The sequence below is a fragment of the Nymphaea colorata genome, chromosome 3 (assembly GCF_008831285.2).
Source record: "Nymphaea colorata isolate Beijing-Zhang1983 chromosome 3, ASM883128v2, whole genome shotgun sequence".
Lineage (NCBI taxonomy): Eukaryota > Viridiplantae > Streptophyta > Magnoliopsida > Nymphaeales > Nymphaeaceae > Nymphaea > Nymphaea colorata.
The window spans coordinates 20,702,167-20,719,406 of record NC_045140.1 but is presented as its reverse complement, the minus strand read 5'-3'; the positions used below and the strand labels follow the sequence as shown (position 1 = coordinate 20,719,406).

At 41.1% G+C, this 17,240-nt stretch overlaps 1 protein-coding gene across 1 annotated transcript; it reads right to left on the bottom strand.

Moving 5' to 3' along the window:
* Window positions 1-3,133: 3,133 nt before the first annotated feature.
* Window positions 3,134-4,667, bottom strand: LOC116251620 (probable galacturonosyltransferase-like 1). Its single transcript, XM_031625988.2, has one exon. It carries the CDS (start codon window positions 4,465-4,467, stop codon window positions 3,421-3,423), a length of 1,047 nt encoding a protein of 348 aa, XP_031481848.1. The 5' UTR covers window positions 4,468-4,667; the 3' UTR covers window positions 3,134-3,420.
* Window positions 4,668-17,240: the final 12,573 nt, after the last annotated feature.

The following is a 17,240-nucleotide window of genomic DNA, read 5'->3' as shown; positions in this document are numbered from 1 at the left end:
CTTACTTAAATTTATCGCTCCACCAGTATTAAAAGCCTCAGCTTAAGTCTTAGTTCTGTCATTCTGCATTCCCATGTGAATGATTCTGTGGCCACGACTCATACCATGGAACAGTTTTCTTCAATAGAAATAATAGATGTTTGCGAAGGAATCGTGTCTAGGTTTTGGGAATGCAAAATGCTCACAATACCATTATTTATTGTGATGCGTTTCTTAATCTGAGTGGATAAAATTTCTATTCTTTCATTAAACTGAAGGTCATTAACTACGTGGGTGGAGTTCTTCTTGGCAGGAAGAATCATTAACTAAAAAAAATAGTTTATATTACGGCAACAGTTATTATGCAACAGAGCTGCATGCTCATAGTCGAGCTGCACACCTGAAGGCAGAGCCCATTGTAATATAATTTAAGTCTCATCATGATTATCTCAGCTAGATTACAGGCGTTTGATCCCTCCCAACCCAATTTGAATATGAGGTTTATGACAAGGGTGTCGGAACCACGAGTTCCTCTATTTTTTTTTTTTTTCTCTCTTTTTAGATCAGCTCGTTGCAGAAACTCTCTTAAACTATTGCTATTATCATTTAAGAAACTCCTGATAAAGTACTATTATTGCACAGTAAAATATTAAAACTAGAACATAAGAATCGAGATGCGAGCAGCCAGGCGATGGAGGCATTGCTAAAAAGATGGAGAAGAAAGCGCCGGCCCGCGGGTGGGGAACCCCTGCGCGTCCTCATGTGTTCGCGAGCAGCAGCTGATTCATGTGCAAATCTCTGAGCTTCACATGGGCAGCGCGCCAAGTGTTCGACCTAATCGCCGCTATAGGCCAAAGATCTGGGATCCCACGAGTCAATATATATCGTCCCCCTGCCCCTGCTCTGCACCGACACTTTCACTTAGACCAGAGTCCAGCACACCATGACGTCCCTGCCTCCTTCGGAGTCCGTTCAGTTCTGTGATCACACCCCGACCCGGCCATCCACTCAATGATGTTGTATGTTGTAGCACAATAATGGTCCATCGTAGGTGTAACCATTAAAAAAAGAAAAAAAATAAAGGAAAAAAAACTTTATGTATAGTTTTAATTGGTTGGTGCATTAATGTTGAGATGGACTTTATTATTATTTTTTTTTTCTGAACCACGACCATGTTCATGAATATATAATAAAAAAGAACTTTGCAGATTCAGCCATTAATCTGAAGAAAAAAATTAAATCCGGCACTTGTTAACTCTACAAAACGAACTTGGAATAAGCTGCTTTGGCCCGTTCTGGGATACGTCGCCATAGGATTGAAACCTAAACGGATTGAGTTGGGTTTGTCAAGAACCTGGTCCATCTTGGACAAAGAAGTAACGGACAAGTACATGAGATCGATCGACCTGACCTCGACACGGGTGGTTCGGATCTAACATATATGGTTCACGACGGGCCTTGTTTTTCTGCTGTCCTCCATATGTGTGGCCGTGGTCCGAGACCGTGTCCGTTTCAGCCCGGACCACTGTGTGCCCAAGTCCCTTCGGATATGAATGATTTGTAAGGTAGCACTCCGGAGTGCTTGGCAAAGGTTTTAGACCCAGATCCAAATTTAGAATAAGTCACCATCGGTTTTAAACTTTTACAGTCAAATCAAGATCCGATCCATTTCAGGAGAGGCGTTCAGTCATGACAAATGAGACAGCAGTCCGGTACAATGAGCTAAGCATTAGGTCACAAAGCGGTTCCACTCTCAGCCTAGGCTCAACAGAATAGGCCCAGTGGGACCAAACCGGGCTCACCGGCGCCCTTTGGTGGGTTCATAAAGTTTCGCACCTGCCATGACTTGGCTATGTCTATCGCTTTGCTTTGCGATTCGAATATCAAGTCTAGAGGCGGCCAGCGAATGGTGCTGCACTGCAAGAAGGTACATTTTCATGGATCTGTTGGTGGTTTGGTAAAAGGGGTACCGCCCTCATTCTTATCTACTTGATTCGTCCTTCCAAACTCCCACGTAACTTTTGAGGGCTACAGAAGGAGTTGGCCTTTCTTTTCATTAGCAAGCCCTTCACCTAACTCATGAGAGGTAGAAACTTAACAAGGAAAAAAATGCCACCAACTTTATATTTCGGTTTCCTGATAAATTAACCTATCTTTTATTGGGGACATTAACATACTTTTATGATGCATTGATGTCAGACCCCCCCACATGTATTTCATGAAATTTGTGAGCTTTATGTTATTTCCTCTTATCTGACTTGCAATTATTGATAGCTATGTTTAGTTTTTTATTGTATAATTTTACCATGATTGGCGTTATGCGGAGCCGACGGAAAAGAGACTCGAAGCGATTGAAAGAAAATTAAAGACGAGCCCAGTTCGAATTGACCCATGAAAACGAAGCAGGACCACCATCTGGGTCCACCTGCGTAAGTCGCTTAAAATTTTTGGACGGAACCATTTGGTTCATCGATGCCCTCCGGCCAACTTGAACCATCAAATAGCTACTCAATCCATCTCTATTCCAAGTGAAAACGAAACTCATCGACCGTAAGTTCCTTCTCCGGCCGGCTCCGGTGATCCATTTGTCTGATGATCACTAGCGCCATTCCAACTCTAAATCTCGGCGAAAGATGACGCTAGTTAAGTTTAACTAGCCGAGTGGAATCCCATCTTGTTCGAGGGCGCAGAACTTCGATGTAAGCGGAGGAATCTGATTACAAATTTTCCATGACAGAGGAGTAACACCTAACCATATATGGGTGCGCAGCAAGGAAAGGTTGGTCCGGACAGCAGGTGGAGGTTATATGGCACCTTCTTACTCCACTGGACATGAACAGTTTTCTTGCTCGAAAAGCAATTTGGTATTTACCAAAGTTAGAGAAGCAAGATAGGAAGCAGGGAGTTTAAATTAACCTGACCATTAAAGATTGGTCGACCGGGTTTAAACGAGTGACGTGCAGCAAGAATCTTGGTAGAACGTGAGAAAGTAATTGCAGAGGGAACCATGTCTCCTGCTGTTCTTATTCTTAACACATGAAGCTGTAAAATTTATGTTGGTTGTCAGTCGAAAGAGAACTCTTTTTAGTGTGATCAACATGAACATTGCTACAATAATTCAAAATTTAAAAGGTTGGGAGTTCAAATTTACAAGAAGAAGCGGAAGGAAAATACAGGAACTTTCTCTTGCAGTAAACAATGGCCAAAATGGAATATACACACATATGAAAGCCTCTCGCATGAGCTCGGAGGTCTTCTCTCCATTTTTTTACATATTAAACAGAAGTTTATTGTCCCCCATATTTCCTTTCATTTTGGAGTTTCAAAAGTTAATATGTGAAAAAAAAAAGAAGCAGAAATTTCCCAGAAAAAAAAAAAAAAAAAAAAAAGTAGTAGTAGTAGTAGTACCCTCAACTCAGACGGCCGAGCGGTGGCTCATGGCTACGAGTCCAAGACGAAGGGGGTTTGGAAGAGATCGTAGGGAGCCCAGAGCGCGTCGAGTGGGCACGGCCTGTTGGCGTCGAGCCGCGCCCACGGCTTCCCCTTCCCGCTCCAGTGTAGGAGGCTGACCCGGCCGGGGTGTAGATTCCGGCACAGACCCCTGAGGTTGTCCCCTCCCAGCCCGTGCTGGTTCCACCGGTGATCCACCGGCGCTATCCGCCCCGCGAACACCAGCAGGAAGGGCGGCAGAGACCCCAGCTCGTAGATCCTCATACGCTTCTGCATCTCCATCCACTCCTCGATCCGCGCCGTGTATTCGCCCTCCCGCCAGCGCCGGAGGTCGATCACCATCACTCCCGTGTTGAAATAGCAGGCGTTGCGGCCGGCGAACGTCAGGGACAGCGTTGGGCTGGACCAGAAGGCCGGGGTGAAGTAATTGGTGAAGTTGGCGTTGCAGTATTCGGGCGCTGCCAGGACGGAGCTCTCGCCGAGCGGCGTCGCCCACAACTTGGCGATGTCGTCCACCAGAACCAGATCGGAGTCGAGGTAGACGACGCGGGAGACGCACGCGGGGAGCAGCCCCGCCAGGTAGATCCTCGCGTAGTTTAGAGGCCTGTCCAGAGCCGGCCGGATCGACGCCGAGATTCGACCCGCCACCACCGCTGCGTCGAAATGGTACACTCGGAACCGTAGGTAGGGGAACGTAGAGGTAATCGCGCGGCGGAGCTCCGCCTCCTCGTTCTCATCACCGGCGGTAATAAAATGAAAAGCTACGTTTTCAGGACAGGCAGAGTGCTGGACGATAGAAAGGATAGCAGCCATGGAACCACGAAGATACTCTGCATCCAGTGTCATCGCGATATGGGTCAGCCCATCGTCGCAGACATCACCGCCACCTCCGCCGAGAACCGCACAACTTGGCGAGTTATAGAATTGAGAGGCTTCCCTAAACTTGGTTGACACATGGGCAGGAGCAGCAGCAGCGGCGGCAGAGTATTGTGCCAATAGACAGAGCACCACCAATGCGGTTATGGCGACCTTTATCATCGCCGCCACTCCCCAAAGCTCTCCCTTCCCTGACTCACAGTAATCTTTTTATCTATCTTCTCCGCGTGTTTTTGAGCTCTGCCTTTCTCTCCTTCCCCTGCACCTCCCCACTCTCGGAATCGCTTCAATAATGAGAGGATGGAGAGTTGGCGGCGAGAGGGCGCTGGGGATTCACCGATGCCGCACGGCTTCATCTGGGGCTCTTAAATAAGGAGGCGCTTTCGCTTCTTCCGAATTCTGCATGTGCAGGGAAATGACGAAAACATCCTTAGTAGAAAGAGAGAAGAACGCGGTTTAGAGCGACGGTGCCGAGCTTTGACTCAAAACGAAAACTGTGTGTGTGTGGGTGTGAAAATGAGGAGGGAAAATAGAACGCGTAGAGGAAAAAGAGGAGAAAAAAGGGGAAAAGAAAAGATGCACAAACTTCGCAAGATTGTTCAATAGTTCTTACATTTTTTTTTTCTCATTTATCCTCGCATTTTCCCTTTTCTTTTTTTTTTTTGGGGATTTGGTTGTCTAATGACGTCAGATGACGCCAGCTTGCCGGTTGCTCAGTAAAGCAAAGCAAACCCCAAATCTACAAATTTGGATTTGGTTCAAGATCCATTGAGATTTGGACCCGGTTGGTTCCCGTATCACTTTCCCTCATGTGATGCCTGGCTTTTTGTTTGATGATGAAGGCAAAAGGCGTCCCCTTTCTTTCTAGAGAGATTGCTTCCCTCCTTCCTTCCGTTGCCCCATCGTTTTCCCCCTTTTGTTTCTTCACTTAATGAAGATAGATGGTTGGTTGGATTGGGATCGAGCTTCCCCTTCCACATCTCCCATCTTTTTTTTTTTTCTTTTTTCGGGTTGAGGCTTTGAAAAGGTAGAGTTGCCACTTGTCTGCAATTTTAGTCGTGGGATCTCCGGATATGATGAAACTACTGATGCTGGTTAGATTTTTTGCTCATTATGCAGCAGTTAAGATGTCATGCTCTTCCGGTTCCAACCATCCATCCAAACCCATTTATTTAACAACTTCTATCCTTCTTCTTATCTTCGTTTCTTTTTTTTTTTTTTTCCCTTCAACTGCTCTGTATCATCTGAACCGTCCATCTACCATTTGGACGGCTGGAGCTGTGGTTGCTTTTTCTCTCAAGTTGGTCACAGAATTTAATGGAGGGCCTTCCATTTTCCCTAATTTTTTGGGGCATGCTGCCTGTTTGCAGCAAGCTGAATTCCCCTGCTGTTGCCATCTTCCATTCCCCTCGATCAAGCTGATCAATGCCAACAATCAAGACGTGTTTGGGCATGGGAAAAAAATGATTAGTTCAAGAAAAATTGAGTGAATTCATGAAATCTGCTCATGAGACGTGTGTGCTTCAGGTTTTCTAACTTTTGTTCGCCTTCGCATGTAAGTAGAGAGTTTTATTTGTCCAGTCTTTAACCAAATGAAATGAAAAACTTATGTTGTTTGACTAATATTCCATAGCCTTTTATTTTCTTGTTCCTTACACAAGGAACGGACCTAAAATGTAGGACTGAGTCGCATACTCACCAGTTGAAAACTCTCAGCTGTGAAGTTGTGAAAGATTCACAAACAATGTGATGAAAGGTGACTGTAGTTGCAATTCAGCAAATGACGGACATCCTTGAGGTGTGATGATGAGATCTCGTTTTCTAAAGTATATGTATATGGGCAGAAGTTGGCGATCTCATTACCCACAAATTTTCTCTTAAAAAAATGAAGATCAGAAAGCGACGCTGGTGTAAGAACTCAGGATACATGTGCTCGTTGGACCCACAATTTTGTTTCAGAAAAGAAGTTATTGATTGATTTTTTTGGGAAAAAATTGTGTCAAGTATTAACTTTTTTGCACTCAATCATATGAATGGTCTTCATGTTTATGAACTGTTGGGTGTAGTCAGTGGAGTCAGAAAATTTTAGTTTAAAATTTTTAAGAGACACCAATGTATAAACAAGAAAAATTGCACAAAAATATCTATATAAAATAAGAAGTTTTTTTAGGTTCGCCTGGGCAATTAGCCAATTACCTACAGGTAGCTCGCACCTGCCTCTGCCTTACCTATGCTTGTTTTCGTTAATCAAGTCTATCTTCTCGAGAAGATATTATAGTTTTCATTTTTTAAGATTAGACGTGGTGTGGGAAGAAAAATAATGGTTGCCGGTTATTACAGAAGTGCTGTCATTCATTGGTTTTAACTGAAACTTCACTTTCTGCAATAGCGACAGAGGGAGGCCTTTGTTATCCAGTTTGGGGGAGAAAACGAAGCCCCTTCATCAAATCTGTGTTCTTCAACAAAGAAGATAACCTTCCTACTTCTACACCGAGGCAGACAGATCCTGCGGTCTCCTTAAATCATTCCCCACGAAGACAATGACGATGACAATACCACCATGCTTTTTAGCTTCATTCATGGAAATGTCGGCACCGTCACATTAAGTAGTCATGGCACTCGCCCACCCTAATCCATCTCCCCTCTTTAGCAACTAAATACACACATACACTCTATTTTTACTGTCAAATATTTCATATAAATAAGCTTTTAATTGAACAAAACCATAAAATTATGCTAAGAAGTTGTTTGAAACTGCTATTATTTCTGAAATTCGTTTTTTTTTTCACTTTTCGTGAATTAGTAAAATATTACTGGTAGTGCGGATCACTTGAAATATTATTTGTTTTCTAAGAGAATGCTACCAAGTATCATCAGAAGTGGCGGGAGTTTCTGTCTTTCCTTATACTTTGAGGGTCTAAGATTGCTTCAGAACTTGAGTATAATGCAGAACACCCATCAATTGAACTGTGGTATATTTACATTTACAACTCAAAGGAATGAATAGCACTTACAAGAAATTGAACTGACTAACTTGACTTTCAACACTCCACCAATCAAACAAATTACTTTACACCCATCATGGCTACCCCTTCTTAATTAACATATTTGAAATTTCAAAATCTATCCCAGGTTATATTATTTCTTCTTTTCTCTCTTCGCCGGGGAGAGTGTGAGAGACAGGGACTACATGTATTGTGTCAGACCCAATTGGCTCGGCGATATTATAATCTTTGACTGTTTTCAAGTCTCACATCCTCCTTTTTCCAAACGCGTCTCAGAGGATATAAATGTTTCAATAATTATTTCAACTGTTCAAGGAGATTGTGTTCGCCTAGTACAGACAAAAACCAGGCAGAGGATGAGGAAGATCAGGACCAGAAAAGATACGAAAGGAGTGAATATCTCCGCAGAAGCTTCCCTCGAGGATACATGCCTCTTCATATATGCCGCTGTCTGTACTCCTCTCCTCGATAAGTTACTGCTGCATGCCCTACCCATCTCCGTTACGTCTACTGCACGATATCCATCTACCAAGATTGGCCACTCAAAGTTTCTGCAAACGAAAGTTTGTGCTTCTTTTGATTATGATCAGTTGATTGCTATACCCTAATTAATCCTGATGCATTAGAATTATAACTGCCAACTGGTCTTTGCTTTAATTTCACTTTTTCAAATCATGTTGGCCTGCAACTGGAGGCAGGTTGCTGTTCATGCATCCTGCCATGCAGATCGATGCTGTGTAGAAGGAGAAAAATACAAGAAGCCATTTTGGATAGTTTTCCTTTACTTGGACTACGAATTCAAGTTGAGTTGGGATAAGAAGCAGAAAATGCTGAACGACCCTTTGTCACATTGCATAGGAATGAATCATTCACTAGGTTTAGTGGATAAGAAGATACAAAAATAAAATAGAATATATCATGTTAGACTCCATGCTGGGTTGTATTCATATGCCCACTTTTGAATGGCACGTTCTTGCAAGGGGGAGGTAATCCATATCCTAAAGCTGTTCTAGCAGCCAAGCCGCCAGCCACGGTGCATATTCAAACTAATCAACTAAATCTGATATGAATTTAAACCATTGTTGTCGAATATGTAAGTGGTAAACCGGTTCAATTTAAGGGTAGCACATGTCATACCCTACTCATTTTGGTTACTTTGTGAAATATTTTGAAGTTTTTTTATGTATTGGAGTTATTTTTATACCTTTTTGCCCTTGTTTTTTTTTAAAAAAAAATTAAAAGCTGTATATAGTAGTCCTTTGTTTGGCTCATAACCAAATTAGCAAAATGTGGCAGCCTACCATCTTTTATTTTGGTAACAGTGCTGACTCAAACCCAATTCATGTAGAGTTTCAAAGTAAATGTTTATATATATATAATCTGTCAGGCCATCAGTTCAGTTGATAAAATTATTAGACTCATCAGCTTTAACATGGTTAAAAAGAAATTTACATGTCAAATTTTAACTAGAGTTGTCTCTTGTCAGAGGAGAACGTTCGGTCATCCCCTGCCACAGGAAGAGGAAGTTTCCTCATTCTGCAAAGTCAGCTGCCAAATTCTGCCGACAACGTTCTTTCATATCATTGTAGCGGCCAAGATGATTGACGCCCAGGCCACTTGGTGGCGCTATAACTTGATTTTGATAGCTGTTGATTTTTCTCCCTCTACGGACACTTAATATATGTATATATATATATATACCTAAAATTGTCTTTTTCAACTTTATGTCTTTGAGAAAAAAGAAGAAATTACTGTTCAATTTCATTCACTGCCAACCTTGAAGCACGAGCCATCGCCCACGCAAGTAATAGAACAGTGAATCGTGTTATCGCTAGATCACAGCATACTGTTAAAAAGAAATTGGTTCTTTGAATCGAATGGTCCGGGCCGTCGACTCCCATCAATTGGCCAATTCATCGTCTCAGTTGAATCGCTTGTGAATAGATAATAAATAAATAAATACAAAAGTTATATTATTTAAACTTGATTGTAATTAATAATAGTCTTTAAAAACTGCTTCTCTCTCTCTCTCATACATGTAACATATGGCCTAATTCATAAACAATTATAAACAAAACTATTCAATTCAACCAATTCTCTGAATGTTTTCGCTGGCCGTTCCTATTCAAAACTACTACTGTGCATACACCAAACCCGACCTAATCAAAATCGGGTCTTCCCTTTCTCTTGTACCGTTGTACGTACCTTCTTCATCCTTCGTTTCTTTCCCTTGTCAAAAATATAATGGCCCACATGCTTGCAGATATGCACTCTCATATTGTTTATTATTTGTTTGCATTGAATGACAATTTCAGTGACAGCGAAACTTTTTCTTTTCAAAAACTTCGTTAGCGATGACTTCGGCCGGTCACAAGAATAAATATTTTAACATGACCAACCCACCTTCCCTTTTTTTTTTTTTTTCCTTTTTACGCATCACAAAAGTTCAAGTTGGTTGTAGCAATGGAAGCACAACTTGTCTAAAAAATGAAAGTATGAATTAACATTTGTAATGTTTCTCGAACAACTTCAGTACTTGTTTTAATCATAATTTATTCTTTAGTTTGTAAATGGGGCAAGCAGTCTGCCTAAAAAGGTTCTAAAAACTAATACTACTACGAATACCTAGTATGGTCTTGGAAAAAATGAAGAGCGAGTCTCTTTTGGCTTCCCCATCTGCTTTGGCACTCCAAAAGTTGAACTGCAGTCCACCTTTCAGGTTACAAAACTCTCGTAGCTCATCAGCCCTCAAGCGCTTAACCATCTTACAAGCAATGACTTTTAAATTGGAAATCAAACACAAAGATCTCGGTCTTCAAACTCCCAATATATTTAATACAAAAAATAAACTTCTCATCTGATTCGCAGAAGACTCTGTTTACTTAGTAGGAAGAAAATTTACATACTTGCAGGAGTTAATTTATTCCAAACATGAGTAGGCAATGTCACTATATCAGGCATTCATCAAGAAGTGAAAAAAATTCAATGCTTTCTTTTATTATAGCAAAAAGGTGGGCTCCTAGACGATCAAAATTCTCAAATTAAAAAGAAAACAAAAGAAGGTATGGATTCTCTCTGGCCTTGGAAAGAGAAGACCGCCTCTATCATTCACACATCTTAGATGCCCTTCCACTTGATTCGGATCATTCTCGAACAGGCTGGACTGCAATATGTGAACCCCACCTACGCTCCTCCCATCATCATATTCTTTTCCACCGCTCCGTGTGAACTCGCAACGAGATTTTTTCCTTTTGCACTTGTATAGAACTCTCAAACGCGTCTTAGATGGCGTGCCTCTGTCTTCAAAAACTAGGCGTCTAATTTATATTAAGTTCATGTTATATCCATCGATCTAGCAGCTTTCATCTTTATTGGCCTCTTCACTCAATTAATATCATGGTGGCCTTACATTACATTACATTCCAGACAACCTTCTCGATTCAATCCAAGGAAAAGGAAGGATGGTTCTCCGCCCTTTTAGACACCGGCATTGCAATAGTACAGTAGAAACTCGAAAATAAAAGTAGAAAAATCCTCCCTCCTGACATACAGCAAAAGAGAGAAGAAAGTAAGAAATGGAACCTTAAAAAGTAAGATCTTAGTAACTTGCTCTGGATTTTAGAACACTTAAATTGGCAAAGAAGCATGCTATTGCAGGGAAATCTTGGAAAAAATGTTTAGAAAAAGTGATGGTGGGGAATGGTTGAAAGTCCATAGTCACAAAAAACTTTCTACCCTTTTATTAAACTAAACGGTGAAGGGTTTGTGGGCATGCGTCCCGTATGGTTTTGGGAAAAACAGTTATCGAGAATGAGTTTATATAAGAAATCCCATGCAAGCTTCTCCGCTTTTTTAATAAGAAAATATATCTGGACACATTCTGCTTCTTTGTGGAAATGGGCATTATCCAAATCATTTCTCTATCAAAATCCTTTATATATATATTGGTGGATTGATTCTTAACGTACCAGTCGCATGCATTGCATGTACGAGTCTAAATTAATTAAGGTTAGTAGACTGCCTAAAACTAAAAGATTCGCTCTTAAAAGGACTTGAAGGATAAGATTTGCACTAGATCAAAAAACTCTGAATCTTCTGCTACTCTTTGGCGTTCACTTTCAGCCCGAACAAACCCTTCCGAGTTCCAGCAGGAGCCCTGATAAACTGACAGAACCGCCATGGGAAACCTTTCAGCAGGGCCGCAGATGCTGATCCCAAAGAATAACCATAGGCGACGTCTGTGTTGTATGGCATTCTGCGATTAACATTTAATTGCTTCTGGGTTTGCGTGTACCAGTAGAAACACCTTTCCCTTCTCCATCAATTGGCTGGCACGGAAAGGAAAAGGCCTGCTCCCTTCTCCACTCTATCGAAAAGGCTGCTCCTTTTTGTTCTTGTTCAAGTGAAGTATCCAAAACCTGCAACGAAGGCTCTGGCACCCATCCAGTGTACTTTCTAAGCAGTTCAATTTGATCTGTTGCTATCTTTCTTTTTTGCCAGGCTTTCGATGGAATCACGGCATCGTTCCACCGTCTGTGATGCCCACGCCGACCAGCGTAGTAATAATTTCTCGTGCAGGAAATATTTTCTATATTGAAAAACTTATTGTGCGGCGGTCGTCGACAGATCGGGCAAAGCTGGCCCGGCCCGGCTGACCCTTACATCGATAGAATCTCATATTGATCGAACAGAACACGACGAAACAGCCATTTTACTTTTCAAAACGAAATAAAGTGAAATAAATTACTGTCGTAGGGTTCCTTGAAAACTTATTGTAACTTCAAAACGTTAGTTTGTGTTTGATGACGCAATGAAAGGAACGACGTTTTGTTTGGATGACAAAATAAAACGCATCCTTCTTTTTTCCCTGTAAATAACTCGAATGAGGCCAATAATTCTTGTCCCAGGGGAAGCACCCCTTTTGTCAAAACTGGATTTTTCGTCAACATAGTTTTGACCATACTCAAATACTATACTTAAGAGCATCACCCAAACACACTTCAATTTTTCAGACCTTTGGTTTAGTCTGACAAATGGAACAATTTGTAACTGTTGAACGACTTTGCCCAAAAGTTGAGAAAAAATCATAAAACGCTTTTAAAGTATTCCATTTACCAAGCGAACATTTAAGGTCATGTTGGTAGTACATAATGTTTAAGAAACACGCCTTATTGTTTTGTACCGTAAGGTCATGTTCGTAGCGCCTAGACTTGTAGGCCGGTATGCTCCATTGCGTGAACTATATAATATAGCTCGTCACTGTAACGTAGTTCACTACGCTAAAAGAAGCTAAATTTACTTTCAAGCTCAAATGTTTACGGAGAATGAATATCATTTTCCTAACCGGCATTCCAGGCACGCCAGCCCCGTCTCCCCTTTTCCATGGGATGGCCAGTTTCGTGGGAAAATTGTTTTCTCCCATAGGAGAGGCGATGGCACCTCCTTTCCCTGAAAGGGAGAGTCGTCGTTGATTAATCTGGCGCCACTGAAGTTCTTCCACAGGTGCATGCCCCGTCTCAGGTGAAGAACACAACCCCTTTCTCACATGGAAGGGAGAGCTATTTCTAGAAAAATGCAGAAACTGATTCCTCATTTTCCATGACGTCTATGAAGTTGCAAACCTTTCCCCCGGAGGCTGAAAACAAATGCCTATACCTTAAGATCCTAAGATAGTGACTATTATTTTCGAGCAAAGGCAGGCTATTTTCATGGAAATTTTGAACTACCTCCTATTTTTTCGATGCAATTCGGCGGGAATTCTGCGTGCCCATACATTTTACTGAGCATAAAATAGGATAGATGAGGATACAAGATATTTCACGGAAACGGCTAGCCAGAGAATCAGTTTTGCATCAACCCGTATATGTCCCCATTTACATCGAAATGCGCCAACAAAAAATAATACCTCGTTCTACGTATGTATATAATTTTATGAGTCATAATGTGCTGGCATGATCTATGTTAAATTGTTTAATTGACAGCCCCTCAAATAATATGAAATTCAATCCATGTTTGATTGCCCGAACCGTGCGCCATGTTTTTCTTTCGAAACTTGCCTCTACGACAGGCCCCAACGCGTGATTAGTTGCCTTTTACTCCGAGACTTTTACTTTCAAGACTTAAAACTTTATACAAGCCCTAAACCTTCTAACCGTTTGTTTGATTGCCTTGTGTTTAGAAAAAAAACAACATTTACAGGTGAAGCGGAAGCTATTCATGCAATCAAACAAGGCCTCAAAGGTAAGCATGCAAGGCTAAAGCTCACGAGGAAACGGCAATGAATTTGTTATTGATTCGAAACAGCCTCTTAACAGTTACATAACCAAATCTGCCTAACCCACGTGACAGTCCAAGAGACATGCGGAGGGTCGTAGCAATGACCAGCGGAGGTGAAGGCTTCACCTGAAAAGCAAAACATGCCAAAGGATATGCCTGACTTGCAAAGATCGTCCGATCGTTTGCAAACCTACCTTGTGAAGAACGCAGAGGTTTTTTTTTTGCAAATTCAAACACCAATCGGTTCTTCTATTTGTGATCAACCGAAAACATGTTACACGAACTACCCTCACCAAGAAATTGTAATGTGGTGTTCGCAGCTATATTTGGGATTTCTGAAAATCAAGCATCTATCCACCTTTAACCATATAGAATTGAGACATAACAAATGCTGTATCGCATGGTGCTCCACGAGCTCCACACATAAAGAACCATATCCGATGCCAAACACATTCACAACGAGCAGAAGATGATAAAAGGGAAATGAAGAAGACAGCCACATCCCAGCTGGAACAAAGAATGCGTCTTGCATCTGTTAACGGGGATCAGGACCTCACAAAAAGAAGGTAAACTATAAAAGAAGATCTTAAGGGCAACAAAGGTTTGGTCAACACTAGCGCTGGACAACGCTACCTGTAATCCACTTGGCCGCCAGAGAGAAATGACAGGAGAGAAAAAGAAAAAGGCCGTGCAGTAAGTGCACCAAATAACCGAGAAAACTGCGCCGCACGAGGACTAAAACGCACAGATAAGGTGCAGACCAGCAATCACGCTTTATATCAGTTTATGCCAAACACGTACACAGATATTGGTTCTTCACTTCAACTTGAAGACCTTCAAGTTTGTTGCTCTAACATCTATTATATGCTCTGCTCAAATTGTCACAACAAAGGTCAAACGGAAAACAGCTTGAAACAAGCATCGGACTTAAAAACTTTGAAACGCTTTTGTTAAATCATTTCATCATGGGAAAAAAGAAAAGGTGCAGTTGGATTACTTAGCCTGAATAAATGAAACTAAGCGAAGTTCCGCCACTTCCGCCCATATGGACAGGTTTTCATAAATAGAAGCACTAGCCCAAGCCAAAGCAACACGGAGGCAAATGAAAAAGTAAAACTACAAGGTTGGATGTACCAAAGGCAACAAGCAACAATTCCAGGCAAGTTGATGGTGCTACAACTTGTCTGGAAGGAGCGACACCTCGATTGTGAACCAACCACTTGACCATGGTCACCTTGAGTTGTCCAGTAACAAACTTAACAAGGTAGGGTGACTACAAAAAGAAGGATCCCATTAGGCCATCCAGCCATCCCCCTTGAAAGGTCACATGGCCTAGGTCCATAAATCAAGGATCCCCATTCCATATAAAAGACTAGCACAAGTTTACACCCAAAAGGTTTGCATACATCAAAAGCATTACACAGAAAGTAAATCAAAGAGGGAAAAAACCATCAAGTCAAATCAACAGCCATTGAAACAAATAAGATTTTAGCTTGCAAAAGTAGAACAACCACACAAAAGGAATTGAACGTGAACAGTCGTCCTCAGCATATATATATATATAGAGAGAGAGAGAGAGAGACAGAGAGAGAGAGAGTAACCAAAGCTGGGGGAATTGAACACCAGCAATCATCCTCAGCAATCTAAGTTGAAAAGGCTGAAGAAATCATGGCATAAGAAACAGTGTTTTCAACAATAAATAGATAGACGGATGGATGAATAGAGATGCTAGCAACAACCGCTGTAGATATTTTGTAGGATAAACAATACACTAAACGCACATGGAATGTATAACAGCGCAAGTTAAACTTAAAAGGAGACTGATACCTCAGTGAAGGATGGGAACGTGGCACATGAAATAAACAGGCTGATGAATCATGAATTAGTTTATCAAAGGAAGAAATAAACTGAGATCAGCTTATTCTCCATCGTGCACCCTCACACCCACGCACCTCCCCTAAAAATAGGAGAGGCCAGTAAAATTAGACCACCAGCTCTTTACAATAGGACAATAAAAACTCGAAAAGGAAAGTAGAAAAAACCCTCTCCAAACCTATGTCACATGGGTGCAAGTGCGAGTGCTGGTGTGGGTGCGGGATGTAGCAAGTTCCCAAAAAAAAAATGGATACGGATGCAACAAGGGCATATATATATATATATATATATATATATATAATCTGTTATATAAGTAAATTTTATTTGTTTATATTTTTATTTTTTTTTTAATCAAGGTTACCATAATTTCATAAAATTCAAAATTTTATTAAATAAAAAAGGGGAGGAGAGAGAAGAGGGAAAAAGGAAAACGGTGAAGATAGAACCTAAAAAAAAAGGAAAAGAACAAGAGAAAAAGAATGGGTGTGATCAGCAGCACCCAAGTCGGATGTGGTGTCTGGCCGCACCCCGCACTCGAGTTATCGCCACCATTTTTGGTGCACCTGTGTGACTTAGCTCCTATTATACAACAGAATAGAAGAAGAAATTGAACCTTAAAAAAGTAAGATCTTAGTAACATACTCAGAGATTTTGAAAGAGTTAAATTGGCAAAGAAGCATGGTACTGCAGGGAAACCTTCGATAACTACATCTACAAAAGTGATGATGGGGAATAGTTGAAACAAGAAAACACCATAAAGAAGCACAGAGGAGACAATATGGTGAGATACCTATGTCACACGGACTCTTCAAAAAAAGGCCAGCACCTGCATCGACTCGCTCCAATCGCACCCTATTTTATTCCCTTTCAAAATCCTTTTCCCTCTTTTTTTTTTCTTCTCTCTCTCCCTCCCTTTCCTTATTTATAGTAATGAAAGTAAAAGAAGAGACAAATTAAGCTAAGAAACAACCATATATATATATATATATATATATATCCTTGCCGCAACCCCACACCCAAAACTTTGGGATCTGTTGCACCTGCACCCCGCATCCATGTGACATAGGCAGATACATGCAATGCAACCATGTTCAGATGTGCACATGGGATGTGTGTATGGACACAACCCTAAGAAAGCACCTAAAACTTACCTAACAGTGGTGAGTGCGGCTACTAACCAAGTTGGGAAGGCTAAACTTGGAAACAATCGGTTGATTGACAGGAAATACTTGACAAACAAGAAGGAAACAGGAGGAAGGAATAATAGCTAGATAAGGGTACCATTTAGATGCACCAACGTTATAAACAATAAGAGAGCCAGAAATTTAGGCTAAACTTGAAATGTTTAAGGTCAAGAAAATAATGATCAGCTGTAGAAGAAACAGCCAGCAGCAGATAACTGCAGTTCCTTAGTAGAAGCTATGTTTCAGAGTCAACAGCTCAGCCATCAAAGCTACCTTCAAACCTTGCTTGGATATATAGATGAAGTGATGAACATATCGTGTACAAGCACAAGTAGAGCAAATAAACCATTATCAATTTTGCTTAAAACATAAAAGTCTAGCTTTTTAGTTACTCGTTTTTAGTATTCAATGCATTGCCTTGTGATGTTTTCTTTCATACTGCATTCATAAACTCGCAACTAACTTATTATTTTAAATCATTTAGTTCAGCAGCTAACAAGCATGGCAAATCACCTTTTTGCAATTAACTAAGTGTACCTAATTTTAGTGCTATGATTCAAATCATATGTAATATTTTGTAATGCGCTGATGATTA